Here is a 22,740-nt window from a genome sequence, read left to right on the forward strand (position 1 = left end):
AGGAAAATAATAAAAATAAATGCCTCTACTAAATCCTCCATCTCCTTGAACAGTCAACTGTCACTTCTTGAGGAAAATCAAACCCCCAATAAAGGGAGATGTGCAGTGAGAGGCTGGAAGGAAGTTTACCACACTTCTTTTACACACATTACCCACACTGTTTTGATACAAAGTTGGTTGAAAATCGGCCAAGTATCCCTTACAGTGTACGCTACATTTGGAATATTTTCACTGCTTCACCTTTCCGTCAGGCAGCCCTAACAGACTGGGAGCTGAAGCCGATACATCCAGCTATGCTCTCATCAAAGTTGCCAGACTGACAAAAACAGTAATTTTACATCACCATACATGGGAGTTGCCGGTCTGCTGGTGCCTAGATAAGTTAGTTTGTTTGTGTTACTGTGTGACTTTTCGATCCTGATTAAAATTGCGTCCATAGCAGTATGTTGATCAGCCACTGTGCCAGTTAGGGGGTTACAGGAATATAACTAATTTGGAAGATCTGTCGCACACAATTCTCAAAAAATACTTGGCTTTGTCAAGAAAATGCACATTAGGTGCACTAGGGGGTTTATATGCAGCAACATCATCATGCAGAAACCTGCGTCAGGTCATGTGTTTTTAGAAGGGTTTGGAAAAATAGCATTTTGATGCTAAAACATATACTTCAATCAAAATTTGAATGTTCAGAAAGAACACTACTGGGAAGCTACAGAATAATACACACCTTTAAAAAAATCAGGCAGATGCAGCAATCAAGCAGTAATGATAGTCATTCTTGAGGAAAAAAAAGTGTGAACAACAGAAAGTTTCACAAGCCAATACTAGAGCTTGCAGTTCTATTGTATGATGTCGCCAGTTTGACACATTACTAGAATGCTGGAGGCTTACATCAAACTGTGGTCCTGCTGATCCTGAACAGCAGCTAGAAGTATGACAGACACTACACTGCATGTATCTAAGAGATTTTTTTTCAAAGACAAAGACAAAGTTTGTCTCCTTTGAGTCTTTTGACGGATGTGAAAAAGCACATCAATCAATGCTGTTCAGAGACCATTCATGTTGGACAACAGTTTCAGGACAACAGTTTTATGTGTATTAAACGTCTGTCTGACATTTTTGGATGAAAAATACTACTGCAAAAGCGTCAGTGAAACTCAAATTAGGCAACATTAGCAGATATGAAACCATAGTCCCGTCTGCTTCTGTTTTTTGCTTGATAGTGACTACATACAGTATTTGGCCGTGTTGAGCATGAGCAGAATATAGGATCTCAGAGGAGCTGTGTGTATTTTTTGGCAGCCTGTATAAACCCTGGCACAGATTCAATAAGTGACCTTGAGAAATGAAATCACTCTCTGAGGATAACAACAGTAAGGCATCTCCTAGCTTGTCTCCTCTGCCATATCCTCATTTGCCAGGATAACATGTATTTCCCACCTGTCGTCATAACTGAGGGAGCAACTCTGGTAAACATGAAAAGGTTATCAGCAACAGCTTTTGAATTCCACAATAACAAGCCAAGTGGGACATGAAAAACATAAATAACAGTGCACACGCTTCTAAACTGTGTGCACCGTATGTTAAATTACAGGTAACCATTTCAAATTTACACACAGCCACTTAAAACATTTTAGTCATACTTTAAACAAAGAAAGACATTTGTCAAAAAAAAAAAGTGTGTGTTTATAGGTGGCTGAATACATTTTCCTACTGCCCCCAGTTCACAGCTGTACATTAGAACTTGTTTTTCCTCCTTTGAAGCAGATTAAATAACTTAAGTGCAGACTGTGTGTGATGCTTTCGGTCTAGGTCAACATTTAAGCTATTCTTTGTGAGTATAAACAGTATTGAGCATATGGAAAGCTGCAGGAGCCATCCTCTGCTAAATTGGCATGATATCAGGGTTTGTGCAGTGTGAAATATTATATGAATATGTAAATTTCACCACATTGTGCAATTATACTGGATTTCAAGAGCTCTGATTCCAAAAGAGGAACAGGTGGTGTGCGACTAACCCTGCACAGCTCCCAAGTGTGAACATGATCATCTGTACGAGGGCCTGAAGGAGCATGTTGCTGAATCAACAGGCTGTTTCACAAGTTAAACAACACTGCATGTTTGTTTGCTTGTTTGTGTCTGAACCTAAAACTGTTTAAACTGCCGTTCTCTGAGAAGCCATCTTACCTGGGAGGAAGCGAAGGTTCTGTAGCTGACAGCGAGGATGCCATCAGACCACTCATGAGAGACAGGGTCAAACTGGCCATACAGCTGGCCCATGGTGATGGATTTGGGATTGATGACTGTGATCTGCACCTTGTTCTCATCCATCAAACCCTGGTAACAAGCACATACAGATGCAAAATAGACATACAGAGAGATATCAACTCAAGAGAAAAGGGACACGTACAAAAATTCAAATTAGATAACAGTATGTACATACACAGAGATACAATATAAAAATACACTAATTTACTTTGCAGGTAAAGAAGCAGCAAAAATGAGCATGGTGAGCTGCTCATTTCACCAACTTGTCTCCCCAAAGACTCATAAATTGCTGAGAAGATTACTGTCTGTGTGACAGGACTTCTGCTAACTGAGCAAGAGGAGCAAAAACTGCAACAAACAGCTTTTCAGACAATGTGTCACTTTGAGTTAAAAACAATGAGAAAAGCGGGCTGTCGGAGGAAAAAACAGAACAACAAAAGAAGAGAATAAGGGGAGGGGGGTTGGACATGATCAGTGGACGTGCGGGAACAAGGATGACGATGATAAATGTGGCGTTCCCAGGCGTTCCATCAGCAGGCCTTCATCTGTCTCCTTGGTGGGATGCCTCTCAGCGCTCTCAGCCATGTAAATACAACAAGCCAGTTCTGCTCTTCTCTGCGAGATCGATAACTACTAAACAAAGACTACAGCTCTGACAAATTGGATGGATGTGTTTACTTGGGAAAAAACATGTAGCTCAGATAAGCCTTGGATATTGAGTGTAACACATATTTTCACTTGACACGAAAGTTTATGATTTTTTTTTACCGATCGAGCGAGTTCGTGTCCCAAGGACTTCGGAAACCCAAGCAAAATTTGTAATACAACACAATTAAAGAATGCATGGTTGACCGTCTGAATAAAAGGCATTTTTTCCAAATATTTCTGACAAATTGACCCGCTTAATACCTGACAGGAATATAATAAATATGTTGGACCTCAAGGACAACTACAGGAAATGCAACCAAGAAAACGAAGTGTTTAAAGTAGCTATTGATCAAGACTTAGTGCCACGTATGAAATTCATGAAATATAGTAAGCTGACATACAACTTGTGGTGTAACATGCCACCTTTCTTCACGTCTGCTGCCTCTATCACAGTTTGACTCATAATTCCTTGCTAATCTCTCAAACCATCACAGTTAGCATGTCAGGGCTTGAAAGTAAGAGTTGCCAGGTTGCCACTGGCAACCATTTTGTTGAATTGGTAACCAATTCTTGGCCTTTGGTTGCCATCATTGGCAAATAGAGCTAGGAATCTATACTCGATACCTTTAAGGTATTGACCAAATAACTGAGCATCAAGTAGTATCAAAACTTCTTTTCAAATAATACCTGCATTCAATCCTTTTTGTACCCAGATCTAGAAAAGATTACTATTTGTATGGTTTTGTTCTTAGCCAATCACCTTAAGTGTTTTTTGATTTAATGCAACGTGTGATTGGTCCGCAGCAGCTACAACCTATATATTCTCTGATACATTGTATTTTACAGAGTTGTTTGAACAGCTTTTTGATAAATATTTTAATGATTAAACACTTTCAAAATGTATTTGTGTAAAATCACTTGGCTTGGTGAGACTGGTGGCACTTTATGCAACTGAATGCTTCCATTCACATGATGGGTATCATGAGGTTAAAAAAAAAAAAAAGGTATCAAATTAAGTGCTCTATTGGCATCTGTTCCACTTTAATGGTACTGGTACTGATATCATCATTTTTTAAACAATATCCAGCCCTAGTGGCAACCACTTTTTCATGTATAAAAAATAGGGACAGCTACAGCAAAACGTGCACCCTAATATAGTTCAATTTTAATATTTGTTGCATTAGAGATATTAAAATGTACTGTAATATATTTTCAACTGGTGCCTGGTTGCCAGCCTGGCAACCACCTCAGATTTAAACAGGATATCATACCTTCTTACAGACGTCATGAAGAGCCGCTGCCAGCACACGGTAGGCACTGGTCTTGCCTCCAAATGGCTCACCCACCAGCATGAACCCATGCCTCACTATCATCATCTCAAAGATCTGCAGGATTTTCTCAGCAAAGAAATCAGTGACTTGCAGGTTCATGCGGCGGCAGTTTTCCTCAACAGCCTCCAGCAGTACGCGGTAGTCCCGTTTTGGAAGGGTGACCCCGGGGAAGAGGTCAGAGGTGATACCCTGGGGCGATAAGGGAAAGGAGTCAGGGGGCAGTGAGGGCGGATCATTTGAGTTGAATGAGGTGACACAATTACTTATACACAGTTTATATGCGATAGAAACACACTAGTGTACTGACATGCACACACACACACACACACACACACACACACACACACACACACACACGCACATGCACCTTGAGATTTGTCAGAGACTCACATGTTCAGAAACTTAGTGTAAAACCATTCACTCACACACACATGTGCATAGTCCAGTGAACTGTTCAGGCTCAGACAGACTTAAATTGTCCTTGTGCATTGCAGGTCCAAATGAACTGACTGGAATTAACATGGACTGACATCACTTGATGTGTATTGTGCCACTAATCAAGACAGGAGGAGCTTCACTCTATCACACCTCAAAAAGCTTCAGATCATGGGCCAGGAACTTGGGCAGATTGACATCAATAATGGATCTCAGAAGCAGGGTGTCTTCATTCTCCTCTGGAAATGTGAGCTACAGTGCAACAAACGTGGGAGAAGAGGAGAAAATGAGAAGAACAACGTACTGAGAAGTTAAAGCTTTATGAAGAACTTCAAGTCTATCTGTGTCACATGACAATCACAACCAATCAGCTCACAAAGCTTCTTCAGTTAGCAGGTGCAGTAAGCATCTAAATGACACTGTTTTCCAAAAGCAAAATTTAAAAAAGACAACAGTTTCACTGTCACTGGTAAGTCTTTACAGAACCAGATGAAAGAAAAGATATGTATACTTTGGTCACCACAGTGGGAGCATATCCCCCGTGTAGAAAAAATGCAGATGCCTGTTGGTAAGTTTCTCTTTGAAAGCCAGACAGCCCGCTCTTCTCTTCCTCTCTCACACATCACTGCTCTCTGCAAAACAGTTTGTCATGTTGTGTTTGGAAAATAAGGAGGAGGTTTGGGCCAATTTTGAAGGTTCCTCACTGTGTCTGAAAGAATACTTCTACTGCATAGACCGGCAAAAACAGAATTTCAATTGGGTACTGTACACAGTCTGAATAGTATCAAAGACCTACCAATATGTAACCCAAAACTACTTAAAATAAACTTGCTTCATCTGCATTAAAAATGTTCCCAAATCTACTCTGAGGATGACGCAAGACATAACACCCAGCTATGTGCATGTTTGCCTTTTAACTTTCATCACCATGGACTGAGCAAGAGTTGAGAAATTATTGCCTCCCAATTAGGGACTGTTTTTTCATGCGGCCTTTATGTCGTCCTTACACCAAACAAGCAATTTCACTGTTGTGGACAAATTTCCAGTGCTGAGGTAAAATCACAAGAGTTTTATCTCAGTTGGTGCACGCTCCCGTGATCTCAATCATCTGGTATAAAGTGGTCATACAACTCAGTCCGAGCTGTCTTATGTCAGTCTTTTTCTCGTCTTGATATTCCAAAAATCAAAAGTGTTTAATATTATGGTAAGTTTTAAGTCCCAGCAGTTACTCAAGTTTCGTGATGTAAACACTGTCAACAACCAGTAGGTGCACTTTCTCCAGCTCCAAATAAGAAGCAGCAAACTAGTTAGACAGGAAACACGGAAGTGACTCTGGGGAAATGCTAAAAACATCTTGGTTATTTGTTCTATGGAAAAAGGAGAAACTGGTGGAGCTGTGGAGTGAACAAGAGTCTGTGTTTTATTCTGCGTGTATCTGATCCACCAACCAGCATTTATTTTAGTCAGAGATTTTTGAAACAGTTCGCCTTTCGTTCCCACAGTCTCCTCCCACTAAAATAGCACAGCTAGTTGAGGTGACAACATCCAAAATGCAAAGTTTGTCAACAAATACAGGTTATCTTTATGAATTATACTGATGCTGAATTGTCAAGAATACTGTCGACTTGTAACCCTTTCATTTATGCTTCTAGAGTCACGTGTTTTTGCTGACACATAAGGAATTGTTAATATATCATATTTCATAGGCATGTAACGATATATCGAATTTCACGGTGTCGTGATAAATTCTCGATACTGTCGTGGGAATGCCACGGTAGTTATATAGCTGCGTTCTCCTACAGAGCCGGTAATATGACTGTGCGACTACATTCCCCATAATCCTTTGCATGCAACTGCGCACGCAGGTGAGAGCAGACTCGTGCAGCTCAGCCTCTCAGCTTCCGACTCTGACCCGTGCGTGACCGGAGGAAACAGCAAATAAAAGCAAGGAGATTGACTGTACTTCTCTGTGGATTTTCTCTGCGACCGTTTGTCATCACAAGAAGCCACGCATATCACGTGAAACAGCGGATTCGTGGCTTTCTGACAAGACCAAGCACTTGTTGGTAGTCCAATGTTTTCACAGCGAAAAAAAAAATGATATAGTTACACTAAAATAATGTATAACAAAGCTTTCTTACAGCTTTGCAGACACATTACTTTTGGATGGATTACTCGCGAATGCAGGGTCGCACAGAAATGCCACGCATATCACATTAAAGCGCAGGACCAGAGCTTTTCTCTCCTCATCTCCTGTTCTGAGAAAGTGTTAGGGTCTCCTTGATGTCAAGATTGTCAACCTGGCGTGAACAAACTGAGTGAATGTGTGTTTTTGAGGTTTTTCTATGACTTCCAGGGAAATGGCTGGGCTTTATTTATTTTGGTTTTCTTTTACACACATCTCTACCCAACTCACTCTCTCTCTCTCTCTCTCTCTGTGTCTCTCTGTGTATCTGTGAGTGAGGGATTGTGTGTTATTGAGTTTACATTATTTCTAATTGTTAATTTTGTTGTTGTTGCAGGGTCTGATTTTTCTAAGTTCTGTATATTTGATGAATATTAAGACTACTCTATCCTCATAATTTGATGTCATTCAGATGACTTTCTAGCAATAGAACTACACTACTTTTGTTCAGAGTAGGTTAAAAAATACTGAATGTTTCCATTTTCATATTCTGTCACTATAGTTTTAATTGACATGACTTTGTTATGGCACTTTAATGTCTGCCTGCCTAGCAGCAATAGGAGGGAAATGAAAGCACATGTTCAACTGTGCATTGATTTGTTTATGATACGCTTCCAAGTTAAAAATAACATGCTGTACAGTGTGCATGCATTATTTTTGAATAAAATAGCTATTTTTAACAATAAATTTTCTCCTTTTTTCCCCTTGTATAAATATCGTGATATATATCACATCGTGGACTCTTTATCGTGATAATATCGTATCGTGAGTTTCTGGTATCATTACATCCCTAATATTTCACAAAGGGGGTTTGGTGTAAAAGTTTTCACCAGGAGCAGGGTGGGAAATAATCTCAAAAGGAATCTCGTTGTAGTGTTGCAAATAGTGACCATGCAAGATCCCCAGTCTTTACAAAATCTCATATTGTGTGACTAAAGACTCACATTGTCTTCAGATGTGAGAGGGTGTCAGACTTTAGTCTTTGAAAAAGCCTTGAAAATACTTTTTAAAGTCTTCCAGTATTAGGTAGGCATAAGTTTAATGATCAGAGACTGTGACTCTCAAAACTTCCACAATAACAGAAGCAGTCATTTAAAAAACACAATGGTACTATAGTTAGGAGTAACTGAATTTTGTGGGAAAATATTTAGGTAAATGAACAAATAAATCCCATCATATTGCCATCATCAAAGCCTTGCGCATGAGTTTTTCAGAAGTAGGTCTATCTAGCGAGGAGGTGAATATTTATTTAGAAATCTAAACCATGTTACAATATTGTAATGAATCCCTCACAAGCAGGAGACCAGAGTAACGTTCGGGGAAAAGGCCAGCTTATTTGAGCACTCCAAAAACTCTGGTAACACTCCAGGGGGTAAAAGACTCCGTCTCAAACTCTGACTCTTCTAGCATAACAGACACACTTCATACGCACATACTCAGTGGGGACCCCCTCCCCTCTCTGCTCCACCAATCTCCAGCCCGCACACTGACTGACAGCATAGCCGGTAAACAGAGCTCAGCTGTTTATTTAGCCTAGCGATATCTCCGGACTATAGTAGCTGCAATGGACGACTTTAAACGCGATTTTGAAGAGTTTCTTGTAGCGGACACAGACCCAGAGCCATACCTGTTTGAGCCGGAGCATACAGATGAGGAACTCCATGTGTTTGATGCTGAGCGGGCGAGAAGAGAGGCTGAATCCTCCGCTCCCATTTTGCTGCACAGAATGGGATTCGGTGCTACCATTGTTGGGGAGATACAGTACAGGCCAAAAGTTTGGACACACCTTCTCATTCAATGCATTTTCTTTATTTTCATGACTATTTACATTGTAGATTCTCACTGAAGGCATCAAAACTATGAATGAACACATGTGGAGTTATGTACTTAACAAAAAAAGGTGAAATAACTGAAAACATGTTTTATGTTCTAGTTTCTTCAAAATAGCCACCCTTTGCTCTGATTACTGCTTTGCACACTCTTGGCATTCTCTCCATGAGCTTCAAGAGGTAGTCACCTGAAATGGTTTCCACTTCACAGGTGTGCCTTATCAGGGTTAATTAGTGGAACTTCTTGCTTTATCAATGGGGTTGGGACCATCAGTTGTGTTGTGCAGAAGTCAGGTTAATACACAGCCGACAGCCCTATTGGACAACTGTTAAAATTCATATTATGGCAAGAACCAATCAGCTAACTAAAGAAAAACAAGTGGCCATCATTACTTTAAGAAATGAAGGTCAGTCAGTCCGGAAAATTGCAAAAACTTTAAATGTGGAGTCCCCAAGTGGAGTCGCAAAAACCATCAAGCGCTACAACGAAACTGGCACACATGAGGACCGACCCAGGAAAGGAAGACCAAGAGTCACCTCTGCTTCTGAGGATAAGTTCATCCGAGTCACCAGCCTCAGAAATCGCAAGTTAACAGCAGCTCAGATCAGAGACCAGATGAATGCCACACAGAGTTCTAGCAGCAGACCCATCTCTAGAACAACTGTTAAGAGGAGACTGTGCGAATCAGGCCTTCATGGTCAAATAGCTGCTAGGAAACCACTGCTAAGGAGAGGCAACAAGCAGAAGAGATTTGTTTGGGCCAAGAAACACAAGGAATGGACATTAGACCAGTGGAAATCTGTGCTTTGGTCTGATGAGTCCAAATTTGAGATCTTTGGTTCCAACCGCCGTGTCTTTGTGAGACGCAGAAAAGGTGAACGGATGGATTCCACATGCCTGGTTCCCACTGTGAAGCATGGAGGAGGAGGTGTGATGGTGTGGGGGTGTTTTGCTGGTGACACTGTTGGGGATTTATTCAAAATTGAAGGCACACTGAACCAGCATGGCTACCACAGCATCCTGCAGCGACATGCCATCCCATCCGGTTTGCGTTTAGTTGGACGATCATTTATTTTTCAACAGGACAATGACCCCAAACACACCTCCAGGCTGTGTAAGGGCTATTTGACCAAGAAGGAGAGTGATGGAGTGCTGCGGCAGATGACCTGGCCTCCACAGTCACCGGACCTGAACCCAATGGAGATGGTTTGGGGTGAGCTGGACCGCAGAGTGAAGGCAAAGGGGCCAACAAGTGCTAAACACCTCTGGGAACTCCTTCAAGACTGTTGGAAAACCATTTCAGGTGACTACCTCTTGAAGCTCATGGAGAGAATGCCAAGAGTGTGCAAAGCAGTAATCAGAGCAAAGGGTGGCTATTTTGAAGAAACTAGAACATAAAACATGTTTTCAGTTATTTCACCTTTTTTTGTTAAGTACATAACTCCACATGTGTTCATTCATAGTTTTGATGCCTTCAGTGAGAATCTACAATGTAAATAGTCATGAAAATAAAGAAAATGCATTGAATGAGAAGGTGTGTCCAAACTTTTGGCCTGTACTGTATATCATCAGGAGGAAAAGCGCCGCAGAGAGTGCATCACAAGGAGTGAAGTTGCGTCTTCTTTTCCTCGCAGATGACGGTTCGGGTTCATTCTCTCCTGTTGCGTGGTAAGTAACTAAAAAAACTTTTCACTACTCTCTATCGACGAACTACTAACACTCTCTTCTGTTTCCTCCTCCTTCTTCCCTCCTCCCGCTGTCTTCGTTGGTTTATTTATACACAAAACGCGTTCTCTGGCTGGCAGTATTGTCCGCTCGGTCTGCCATAAATACATGGCGGCGCAAGATGGCGACCTCTCGAAGGCAAGGCCCTTGCTATTAATATATATAAAGGCATAATTATAAGGCTACGAAAACCAAACGAATTTTATTTTATAGCGATTATAAAATGTAGAAACATATTAATGGGTAGAATATTCAGATTCAGATTCAGATTGACAATAAACCATGCAAAATATTACACACTGGCCCTTTAAGGTACCTTGAGGTTTCCGGCAGCCGTCAACACGGACTTGACAGCCCTCATCCCATAGTCGTAGTGATGTTGTGAGGACAGCTGCTCCGAACAGAGTCGATAAGTGGCCACAATTTTCACAGACAGGGGCCGCGCGGTCACAAAACCACACGAGTAGAGCACAATCTCTGCGATCATGGCATAGTCTGGTACCATCATAGCCACAGTCCTGAACAGAGCCTGGTGTAAAGAGACACTTTTTCTGAGTGGAGAAATGTTTTTAATTTCTAAATCAATCTATTTTTTTATTTATTTTTTTTTTTTACATTCTTTAAGTTTTACTTAGCCACTGTTTACATCAGTAATGTTTGGACATAGGCACAATAACTGAACAAGGAAAAAAAGGTTTAATGCACCTCCACATTAGCTTCACTTTTAACACGAGAAGGCTACATCCACTTCTTTTATACAGTCTACCCACTAGACATTTAAAACAAAAAGAACATCTAAGAAACTGACAAAACTGATACTGCACCTTGAGATTGTCTGGTAGCTCAGAGCGTCCAGCATAGCCAGGGTTCATAGTAATGAAAACAGCACATGAGGGGTCCAGTTTTAGCTCTGTCCCTTCAAACATCAGCATCTCAGCATGGGCAGCAATTCCTGGACACACAGATGCAATTACATACAGTATGTATTTAAATGTCCTTTGTGCCTTTTGACTCTGATGAAGACAGGGGTAAAGAGAATATTAGTGGCAAGACATTTGCGCCATTAAAGACAAATAGATCAGCTTGTTTTTGCAGTTTCTTTGGACACTTTTTTTGTAATGACCACACCCTAAGGAGCATATCCGTAGGTGCCATGTCTGCCATGTCAGTAGATGTGAAAAGCACGTGCCCATTAGAGCCACAACATACAGCTTAGGTTGGACAAGTCAAGTCTGTTTCATTTTGCACAAAATCACTAATTTGCTTGAGAAGTCTTCATAACTGGTACAACATACAACACCCTGAAACCATGATTCAGACAAGGACAAACTCCAGGTCTAAAAAAACCTCTGCATTTTAGCGACAGAAACCTATTAGCATTTTCAGACTTTAGTTTTGAGCTACCAACAATCAGTACACCCCTATGGCTCTCTCTTCTTATGACACAAGACATTCGACGCCCGTAGGACACATGGGACACGCTGCTGTTCTGCGTTGAACAAAGCAGTGCTTGAAGTTCTGCTGGCCAGCCTACACAAATTGCCCCAGCTCTGTGTTGCATCTCTTTGTAGTCCAAAACCTGCTTTTTTTTTTCTTTTTTTTTTTTTTACTGGTGAAAACACACCAAATGTGTTTCTGGTATACTGCCAGCTATGCAAAGACCAAAGGGAAAGAAAGCAAGAATGTCAAAAAAAAAAAAGAAAAAGAAAGAAAGAATAGAGAAAAACAGCACAAACCTCTCTGTATGGTGAGAATCTGTTGAGCGACCACAGACAGCACCTCCAAGTCAATGCGGTTAAACTCATCAAAGCAGGCCCAAGCTCCGCAAGACAAAAGGCCCTGGCCACACACATATTGGCACACGCAGACACACACAAGCACACATAAACACACACACAATTTATTAATACATATTTAAATAGTATGTATGAGCAAGCTTTGCCTGAGTATGTGAGAGCTATTTCAGTATGGCAAGTGGGAGGAAATTTCATCAGGGTGTAAGTAATTCCAGTGTAAACAAAATAGGACTCGCCATCATTTTGTGTGTGGCTTCCCACATTCAAAACACACACATAACTATAATCACATGACTGAACAACAGAAAATTGTGACAGCAGCAATATACATGTCCCCTTCTATTATCTGACTCTTTCCTGGTAGGCTATATTCTAAGGTGGGAGCATAGACTGTGTATAAGGATGGATGACACACACCATGTCTTCCTACTGTACGAAAATGAAGCAAAAATATTTCAAATATGGGTGCTGCCATCTTGCATTGGCACATCAGTGATAAGAACTACATAAAATGGCAGAAACCATCTTGAGGAAGAATGTGTTTGAATTGTAATTTGAGTTTTTAGTTTACCCATACCGCTAACACGGAGCAATCAAGATGTTCTGACCATATTTTGGGGAGCTGTCATGTTGTCCATATTTAAATACAGTCTGTGGGTGGAAGTATCTGTTCCTTCACACCTCCATCTTAAAGAAGAAGGCAACAGTCTCTAGGAACATTTCCTGATTAGTGAAACTAGTTATTACAGTTAGTGTGAAGGAAATAAGATTCTTAGTTTGGATTACCCATGCAGCAAGTAAGTTCAAGTGATGGTAAGAGAGTTGTACTCACTTTGAAGAACTTGCCCAAAGCGATGTAGTCCAGTCCATCTGAGCAGTTAAAGACCACGCACTGTTTGGCCACAGCCTTGGCCAAGTCTTTGGTTGTCTCCGTTTTTCCTGTACCAGCTGGGCCCTCAGGGGCCCCACCCAAATGGAGATGGAGGGCACCAAACAATGTGCTAAAAAAAGGAGGAACAGACAGGAGAAAGCTTATGTAATATCTATCTATCTATCTATCTATCTATCTATATATATATATATATTTTTTTTTTTTTTTTTTTTTTTTTTTAAGACCAAGCTCTGATATTTGCGAATGATTTTAAATCCATTTTGAAAGATCTGGTGATAGAATAATTCTGGTGTCAGTGATTAAAATAAAATTTTGGATATCTGATCTTAGAGCTGCAACGATTGCTTATAAACAAGTATTAAATCATTCCCCAACTAATTAAATAATCCATTAATCTGTTTGATTTGGAGAACAAAAAGTCTAAATTCTTCTATTCCAGCTTGTTAAACAGAAATATTTTGTAGTTTTTGTTTTTTTTCTTTACTCCTTTATGTAAGGTAACTGAATATCTCTGGGTTGTGGACAAAACAAGATGTTTGAGAATGTCATCCTTTGGGAAACACTGATTGACATGTTTTGCTATTTTCTGACATTTGAGTCAATAAATCAAGAAAAAAAATCAACCGATCAACTGACACTTAAAACAGCCCTACATGCCATGTACTCCACTTTGTTGATTGGGATGTTTTATATTGTAGCGCTGTCTGTTCTTCTGTTTTGTGTCTGTTTACTATCACTTGTTTTTATCTTGTGCTGCTGCATGTCTTGGCCAAGACTACCTCAAAAAAAAAAAAAAAAATCTCAATGGGACCTATCCTGGTTAAATAAAGGTTAAATAAAGTAAAAATTTTAATCCTATGCAAATGATCAATAAACTGCCATTCACATCCAAAGCAGATAAAGTCACCCTTGTCTCATAAAGACTGAAGTCAGCCAAGTTCTAACAGTCATCTTTAACAACTTGGCAAACTGCCCTAGTGGCTAGCTGGGGAGTACCGTGCACAAACAAACAGGTCTGATGAACATCAATTATTTCCGGCAACACAGTAAGGAAGAACTCCCAGTGGCTCAGCAACAATATACTGTCTCTTTAAGATGAGACTAATAAGAGGATGGACACAAAACGAATTAAGCGTCTAAAACAGGACATGAAGAGTTCTTGTACACGGAATAAGAAGGTAGTTGACTGATTAATAGCAAAGGGATAAATGTCTGTCTCCACCTTGGGATTTGTAGACACACAAGGCTTTTATCTGCAAGCATCTCAAACTATAAGCTTTAGAAAAAGACAGACAGTGAACCATTGAGGGCGCTTGTGTAGTAGCTTTACCGGTAGCAGCGATCAGTGAGTGGCGTAATGACCAGACGTGGAGTGTTGCCCAGGTATTCATAACCATAAGGCAAACCGGCATTAATCATCTTGGTCTGGAGGTTGCTCTCCTGCACAGGGTATGAGTTCAGAAGTCATTTGTCGAGTATGTATTATAAGTTGACATTAATCCCCTAACTGCCCCTTTTACATACCACCCAGTAGTAGCGCAGTTGGCTAAGCCACTCAAAGTCATTCTCATCACTTATTCCCTTTTGCACCAGTGCAGCAAGCACATCCCTGGCGTGGACATCCAGCACGACAAGAGCTCCCAGGGTCACCCGGTTCTGCTTGGATAGCTTGCCACGTACAAGTGCCACGATGTCGTCAATCTGTCTGTTGTTCTGCTCCAGGTAGGCGTCTAGGGCCTGAGGGGAGAGAAAGGCATGATTAAATAGATGGCAGAGCATGCTGGAGAGGATGCTATCAAGACCCCATCTATTAACTGAAGGTCACAAGTTTGATCCCTGCAACAACTACTAAGTCCATCACTGTCTTATAAGTGCATCGCTGGCTGTCTTAGAGGATATTAAAAGAAAAATATAACCTGTGATACAAAGGGGTTTTCCAGTCCAACTTCATAAGATTTGTCATTTTATGAGATATAGGTGCTCTTCATTTAATGTGACAGCTTTAACACAGTTTGTAATTCTCATTCAGACCAACAACTTTTTCCCTATCCACCTCAGCCTGTGTGTTTAAACCTCAACTGTAACTGAAATAGATGGCAGCTTGGCCGCCACAAGATAAGTCATAAATGACAATCACACATTCATTGTAAGGTCATTTATAAAACAATTTATTCAAGAGTAATCAGACTTTGTTGACCTCATCTTGAGAACCTTGTGAATCTTTTTAGGTTGTTTCTTAAACTCCATCTGGCATTACATACATCACAGCCTATGTTGCCATAGTTACAATTTTGATACTGACATGCAACTTCACAGCATACTGTAGATTAAGTATTTCAGATGCTAGCCGTTGCCATGGTTACAGCTTTGATATAGACATCATAGAACTTCAGAGCACATTGTGTATGATGTGTTTCAGGAAAACATGCTGGTTTGCTTTGCTCTTTAGTAGAATTAGTAACTATGCGGGTCAAATCCATCTATGACAAAAAAAATAGAAAAAGATGTTCAAACATGATTTGGATTATTTGAACCAAAATGAAAAATGAAAAAGTGTCCAGTGGAAAGGCTACTTTTTGATCCAGATGGTTACAAGAGTCTTTGAGGACTCTTGAAATGTCTCCACAACCCAGCAAGTCTTGTTAAAAGACCTGGTGGGTTTTTCAAAGAGATTTCAAAGTGTTGAATCTTTTGGTACAAATAGATGCTCAGCTCTGGGACTCAAGTGTTAAGACAATACTGTACACGAGAAGCACAACCTGGGCTAACTGGAAGCGATCTTCTGTATGAAAGATCCCAGGCAACAATAAAAAAGTGCCTTATACCAAGGAATGATAAAATATAATTCAAAATACGTAATGGATGTAAAAAAGAAAAAGAAAAAAAAAGAACAGTTACTCACTTTCTGTCCTGAATTGATGGCTTCATGAATATCCTTCGTCCAGTAAACCTGTGAGACGCAGAGCACGGTCTGGCCTGGCCAAGCACGCACCCAGTCGATCCTCAACTCATTGGGGTACGCCTTGATTGCTTCCCCAATTACCTACAATACACCAGAAGAGGGACAGAGGCTTTAACTTAACGTACCTGTGTCAGGGAAGATTAGAAAGCATACGGAGAGAAGCTTCAGATGTGATGGCTCAGCTCAAGTGTATTAAAATCTTATTTGAACATCACAAAGAAAAAACATGCATTCATTTCTTTGTGTTTATGAGTGAAGCTTAAAACAAAGCTTAAACTTAGGTGCAACTAGAATGGCACTCGCAAAAACACAGAACTCCAGCAAGGCTAAAACTCCAGTCTTCTATGATATGCAAATCTGCAAGTGCAACCACTAAATATGTCTGGATATATTTCCAAATTTAGAATTATGTAAAAACATGGGTGTGCTTGGCTGAGCCCTCATCATCTGAGCTGTCCATTTATGTATGTACAGTATGTTAATAGTAACTCCTCTGTCACTGTCTCCCCAGTTGTCTGGTTTAGTTTTGCAGTGTCTGACCCTGAGCAAATGACCATTCTCTGTAAAGTTTATCTAAATTCTTTAGCAACTAAAAGCAACAACACGACTAATTTATTCCAGGATCTCAAGCAGAGGTATGCAAGTAGTGGGAGGAGTGTGTGGCACTGCAAGCTGCACAAGAAAGTCTAAAAAAGTAGTTAACATTAGTGGAATCATTTTACCATAGCATCTCATATGAGAAGAAGGGGCCCAGGCAGAAGATATGGTGCCCATATTTACAGTTGAAAAAAATCATAAATAAATTAAAATCACAAAACAGGTGTGGAAAAAATATTTTACTTTGAGGCCATATTGCCCAGTCCTAATTTTTTTGTATGATATGTCTGTATTTATGTTTCCATAGCTTTGCTTTAGAAAAAGTGCTTTTACAATTGTGGCCGTGTTATAATTGTACCAGTTACCATAAACCCACTGTATGCTCCATAATGTCTGCTTTCTGTATGAAGTTTGAGCAGCTACATGTGTGGTCTATCCCAAAGGATGACTGGTACCCATGAATATGGACGTGATATGGAGTCAAAGTATCTCTACAACTGGCTGTGTTTTGTCACTATTGAACTTAACTACTATCTATTGGATTGTAAGATGTATGGCATTTATTCCACTGTAGCCAAATACCCTATCTTGCAATGTTAACGCAACAGAAAAATAATTTGTGTATTTGCCCCATTATTCGGATCCAATACTACACCCTACTGGCTGGTTTTCATAAAATTGGGCTAGTAGGGTGCAGTATTTCCATAATGCTGCTCACAAACAGACAAACAAACCAAACATAACCTCCTTGACAGAGGTAATAACAATCCACACAACACCTTATGCAGAGAGGCAATCATGCCATTCTCAAGTTCCAGAAGCCACTTCTCCACCTGACCCCTGGCTTTGGAGGTGGAAATAATATCCAGCAGCTGCACCATTTCACCCTCACTGCTCTTCATGTGAGTGATGTCCAGAACATCAGTGAACACAACACTGGCGATGCCTTCAAAGCACTTCTTCAGGTGGGGCTGCACTCTGGAGGAGAGTAAGGCAAGACAATGAAATTAATCACATATTGTCTACTGTCTATACTTCATCTGACCTACTGTCACACACTGGCCCTTCCCACTGTACTGTAAGTGACATCATGTGGACATTTCATGGGCTTACCAATATGAACAGGCACAACTGCAGCACAGATCTATTTCCATTTAAAGCAATGCCAATATTTCCAGTGGCCCCATAACTGCCCAAGCTTAACTCGCTTTTTGTTGTCATAGGTAACCCCTAGAGTGAGGGTGGTTCATTAGTCCACAGTTTGTGCAGAGTGTGCATGCAGTTTTTTCACAGATAATGATTTAACATTTATTACATGAAAGAGTAATGATGCACTCAGCTTGAACTCATGTCCCCCTCCTGTGTAAGTTTAAAAAATGAAAGACTGGAGATATGAAGCATGGGAAGCATGGGAAGAAGAACTGTGTGTAAAATCTCCAATACTGTTTACAGTTCATGATCCCTGTCTTCCTCTTTTGAAATCAGGCTCCATGTTATAGGACTATTGCCCTCGAGCATGGCTGCATGTCCAACTATTTCCAAGGCCACAATCTTCATTTTAGCGTGAGGTTACTCTTTAAAAAGTCATCGAATTACTTGGGGTTACTCACTGTCAGTGATTTTATAATATAATTAGGATTTTTAGTAACATTTAAGGACTGACTTTATTAGAATATATCTCAGAGTTTAGTTAGGGGATTTTGATACAATGCAGCTGCACCCCTAAAAGCCTCCAGAAGTTGTTTCTATCTCTACTTATTCACCAACATTTTCATTTGCATTCATATCATGTCCTATGACTTTTGCCGCTGCAAAACCCGTTATTGTCCTTGGTCCTGAGTAATGTCACAGCAACTTAAGTGCAATGTTTGCTGAAGTCCATATTATTGTTAGTAACTCTTCTTGAATGTCACACAGTAAACAAAGTCTTTCCTCTATTTCTACACTGCTTTATATCTCTATGTTTCTGCTGCTTGTTCTCGCTGTGCACAGAACATTCAGGGAAAATAGGAACAAGTGTTTCAGTGTTAAAGCATTAAAACTTTGACATTAGGCTATCTCGCTTTCTCTATACCCCTGAAATAAAAGCAGGCCCTTTTGTTGGTATTGCATTGCATTCAGAGACCAATGATTCAAATTCTGGAAAAATCAAACTAGCACTCTCCCAATATTACACTGCCCTGCCAACACCCCACCACTGCACAAATCCCTTCTTTACAGAAGGTCATGACTGTGTGCATCTGTACTGATGTGATGACAATTCCCACAAGCCAAAGAGAGAATAAAGGGATAGTAAAGTGAAAACGAAGCGAGAAATAGAAATGGCAGGATGAGTGTAAGGGGCTAGAACATCTTTTGTCTGGAATCACATTCATTATTAACCAGATGCCCTGGGTGAAATGAGACAAGGGTAAGTTATCAGTAAGGACTTGGCTTCTGGGGAAACATCTGTGGGGGCTGAGTACGTGTTGTAGTTAGCTGTATATTTTATAGCCCTAACATCATTTTCTTAAAAGCCGCAACTCTTTTAAATAGGTTTTCAATTCTAAATTTGCTCCTTGCACCTGCGGCATCTCTGGAAAGTTTTCAGAGGGGTGGTCAGATGTAGTCTGGTGAAACCATCCTAATCTTGCAAGCTCATATTCTATTTCGCTCCACAGATCAGTCTGGCCATGCAATCATAAAGGCACATTCTGGCATTGGTAAAAGCTTACCGGGCCAATCACAACCATTTATTACTTTGTGGCGGGTTATTTGAGGAGCGGAGTGAATGCATTTCGTAAACAACCAACATGGCTACTGATTTTGAAACTGCTATGATAAATGTGTTGAACGGACTGGAATGTACATTTTTCTTTAAAAGCAGAGCAAACGGCTGCACTGAAAGCTTTTATTGAAACAAGGATGTGTTTGCCGTCCTTCCTACGGGGTTTGGTAAAAGTTTAATTTACCAACTGGCTCCGTTGATCGGAAAAAAGATGGGACTCAGTGAAAACCCAGTGGCTATTGTTGTTTCTCTGCTAGTTGCTCTCATGGAGGAGCAGGTCAGGGAAGCGACCAAGCTGGGAATCACAGCCATGCAACTTGGAGTCCACAGTGAGGAGGAAATCCGCAAAGACGGACACTCTTTCCCAGACATCATCACAGCTAATCTCCGCTGCAGCATGCTGGTCTGTTTACAGTGGCGTTGTGCTAGCCTACATCACACGTTTTGTTTACTCTGATTGGTTTTCCGTCTTTCCAATTGCGTGAAGGGGCACTTTGAGTGACAGCCCTTGATACCGCCCCTCCAGAATAGAGAAAATGTACAGTCTGTGCCCCGACCCATTCACATTTTGCGAATTGGGTCTGGCAATGCCAGGCTAGGTCAGATGGGGTCTCTGAAAATCTTGGAGTGGCAAACCAAAACCAGAAACTGAATTTCACAAACTCTAGACTACTTGAAAACTATGTCGATATGAGAGTTAAGGAATCGCACGCTGACATACTTTGGGTTGATTTTTTGTTTGTTTTTCATGAGTTTCACAATAATCCTGTTTTCATGTGTTATATATCTGTATATACAAACTCACTGCTCTTCAAACAGGCTGGTTGTCCTTTTCCTTAAACATACAAATACACAGCTTTAATTTAAAGAAGAACACTGATTGTAAGGAACAAACATACTGAGAGCAAGCCTGCACAAGTTTATAAACACCACACAGATGCCTTCAATTATATTGGAATATTTTTGTGAAGGGGGGGCTGCATTGTATCAGGGTGGCTGTGGTCCCCCCTGACACCCTTTGGACGGTCCTTCAGGCAGAGAGTCAGATAAGCAAGGACGCCAACCAAGTGGGCTGTGCTTCAGTATGGCCCAGGACACATTAGTGCCCACACTGTTGAAAAAATGTGGCCATATGCAGGGGACCACCTCCGAATGTGGTCTAAGTAATACGCAACTCAATACGTATTGAGGGCGCATTGGGTGCACTTACACCTGTACTTGGAGCTGTCGACTTAGAATCCGATCACCCAGGATGCATGTTAATACCAGGTGTAAACAGATTCTAAGTTTATTATCATTGTCTGTATACTAGTTTTAATTAGGTGAGCCAGAGTCCTGATAAGGCGATTTGCGGGTGATATTTTGTCTTAATTTTATTTCTAGGTTTGGTTCTGGTTGGAAAAAAAAGGACGAGTGGGTCGACTGTGGGTGTTGGTTCATAAATATATTAAAATAAAATGAAAAGAATAACAATTTAATTTAATGTTTTAATCCTCTGATTGCTGACCTTGTGTGTAGGCTCTGTCTACTGCGCCAGCTCAAATATGAGAGCCACTTCAATCAGGTGTGTCAGTAACAGGCACATTAATCATGGAGATGTGCTGCTCAATATTATGAAAATAAGCAAAGAATATTCATTTAAATTGTGTTTCCTGAATTACCTTTGTTTTAAAATATCTGAACTCATTTTCACATGTATGAAATGTCCCCTTATTATCACTTTAAATAAGCTGGGTAACCTAATTTATTTAACAGCTTATGGTTATTATAGGATTTGTGGTGCGGGTCAGGCCAGAGATCTTGGTGCAGCAGGTCCAGTTGGTTTGCAAAACTTATTGGTCATATGGCAGATGGCAAGGAGGATGCAGTATTGCATGCCACGGTTCTGGTTTGGGGACGGGTCTTGAAAATCAGACTTGTGCGGTACTCTGAGATGGGTCCTGCTCATCATGATCACTAGGTTTAGTTCAACTATACACAACTACAGATGCTATCAACTGTAATCAGGGATAATGATAATTAGAATATTTACTTTGTGGGGTCTTTGGTCTCAGAGAGGATTTCCAGTAGCTCCTCATTGGACAGGAAGAAGAACCGTGGGAAGTAGAGACGCTTCTTCTCCAGGTAGTTATTGAGACCTTTGAGGATCATCTCCAGAAGGTCATTGGATGTTTTCAGCCTCTCTAACATCTTATCGATGGCGATCACTGCCAACACATGCTTATCCTAACACAGACAGGAGAGATAGTGTTAGAGTACAGTATTTTCAATTTACTTCAACAGCAATTTCTGTGGTCTTCCACCGGCATTAGCCATCTCCAACAATACAAAGTCAGGATGGACATATAGTATATTCAAAATGCGTTCACCTTTTGACAATTTCAGGTCCGCTCAATTTAAGTTCACACTTCCTGATTAACAGTTTCACAGTGGTAAGTTGAAAACAGCTGATAATAACCCACTGCAGAGTTTTCTCTGAGTTTCCTTGGCCTCTTTGGACCATAAAGTTTTTTCTAATGGAGCACTCAAGATTGCTATCTCCACCCCAAATTTTGCACCATGACTACGACCTCCTTTGCAAAGCCACCCACATGTATTGCACAAAAGCATTTGCAATATATTGTAACTTTTTGTTCACTGAGGAAACATGACAGGAAGATGGTTTGTTGCATTCATTTTTTTTCCCGGCAGTGCATCATTGTCACTGCTGCCTTGAAGGCAACACTAAAACACTGCAATATCTTCCTTTAGCAACATCCAATCCATGTTCCACAGTGAGGCCCACTTGTCACACAGCACCCTAAAAAAAAATCTATGATGGGACTGTAATAGGGATTTCACCTGAGGCCTGTCTCGCACCTATGAAATATTTCAGCTCTGATATCATCTCATCTATACACTAACTCAATATCCTGTAGGATTGTCACCCCCAGGAAGTGCCTAAATAAAAAAAGTCTATCTAATCTTCAAGGTTGGACGGCGGATGCCCGGACCTGTTCACATGAACACGTTGGCGATTCTAAAAATGAAGCGCACAGCCTGATATCATCCTCTGAATGGAATGAAATAAAATGCAGGAAGGAGCAAAATGCCAAGCTGGTGTGGAGCCAAAGTGAAAAACATGGAGTAACATTAAGAACATGCCATCTCTGCCTTTTATTGCTCCTCATGTCAAAAACATGAAAAACTATCTTTGTTCTGATCCCTTCTTAATCATCACCAACCCAGTCTGCCTATGAAGTTTTCATTTACAGACAATTTCACCCTGCCAGAAATAACACCAGTCTTCTGAAAGATGCAACAC

General features: G+C 40.6%; 1 protein-coding gene across 2 annotated transcripts in view; it reads right to left on the minus strand.

The window, feature by feature from the left end:
* dnah7 (dynein, axonemal, heavy chain 7) overlaps positions 1 to 22,740 on the minus strand; it is a 104,761-nt gene that overhangs the window by 53,116 nt on the left and 28,905 nt on the right. For both annotated transcript variants that reach the window (XM_049594381.1, XM_049594380.1), the window contains exons 20-31: positions 21,469 to 21,662; positions 17,449 to 17,647; positions 16,013 to 16,153; positions 14,635 to 14,847; positions 14,441 to 14,550; positions 13,051 to 13,219; positions 12,159 to 12,261; positions 11,247 to 11,374; positions 10,739 to 10,951; positions 4,836 to 4,934; positions 4,188 to 4,436; positions 2,188 to 2,337 (exon numbers count right to left, since the gene is read on the minus strand). In XM_049594381.1, the coding sequence (XP_049450338.1) occupies positions 2,188 to 2,337; positions 4,188 to 4,436; positions 4,836 to 4,934; positions 10,739 to 10,951; positions 11,247 to 11,374; positions 12,159 to 12,261; positions 13,051 to 13,219; positions 14,441 to 14,550; positions 14,635 to 14,847; positions 16,013 to 16,153; positions 17,449 to 17,647; positions 21,469 to 21,662 (1,968 nt within the window). The remainder of the gene's footprint in view (positions 1 to 2,187; positions 2,338 to 4,187; positions 4,437 to 4,835; positions 4,935 to 10,738; positions 10,952 to 11,246; positions 11,375 to 12,158; positions 12,262 to 13,050; positions 13,220 to 14,440; positions 14,551 to 14,634; positions 14,848 to 16,012; positions 16,154 to 17,448; positions 17,648 to 21,468; positions 21,663 to 22,740) is intronic.

This window comes from Epinephelus fuscoguttatus, linkage group LG13 (assembly GCF_011397635.1).
Source record: "Epinephelus fuscoguttatus linkage group LG13, E.fuscoguttatus.final_Chr_v1".
Taxonomy (NCBI): Eukaryota; Metazoa; Chordata; class Actinopteri; order Perciformes; family Serranidae; genus Epinephelus; species Epinephelus fuscoguttatus.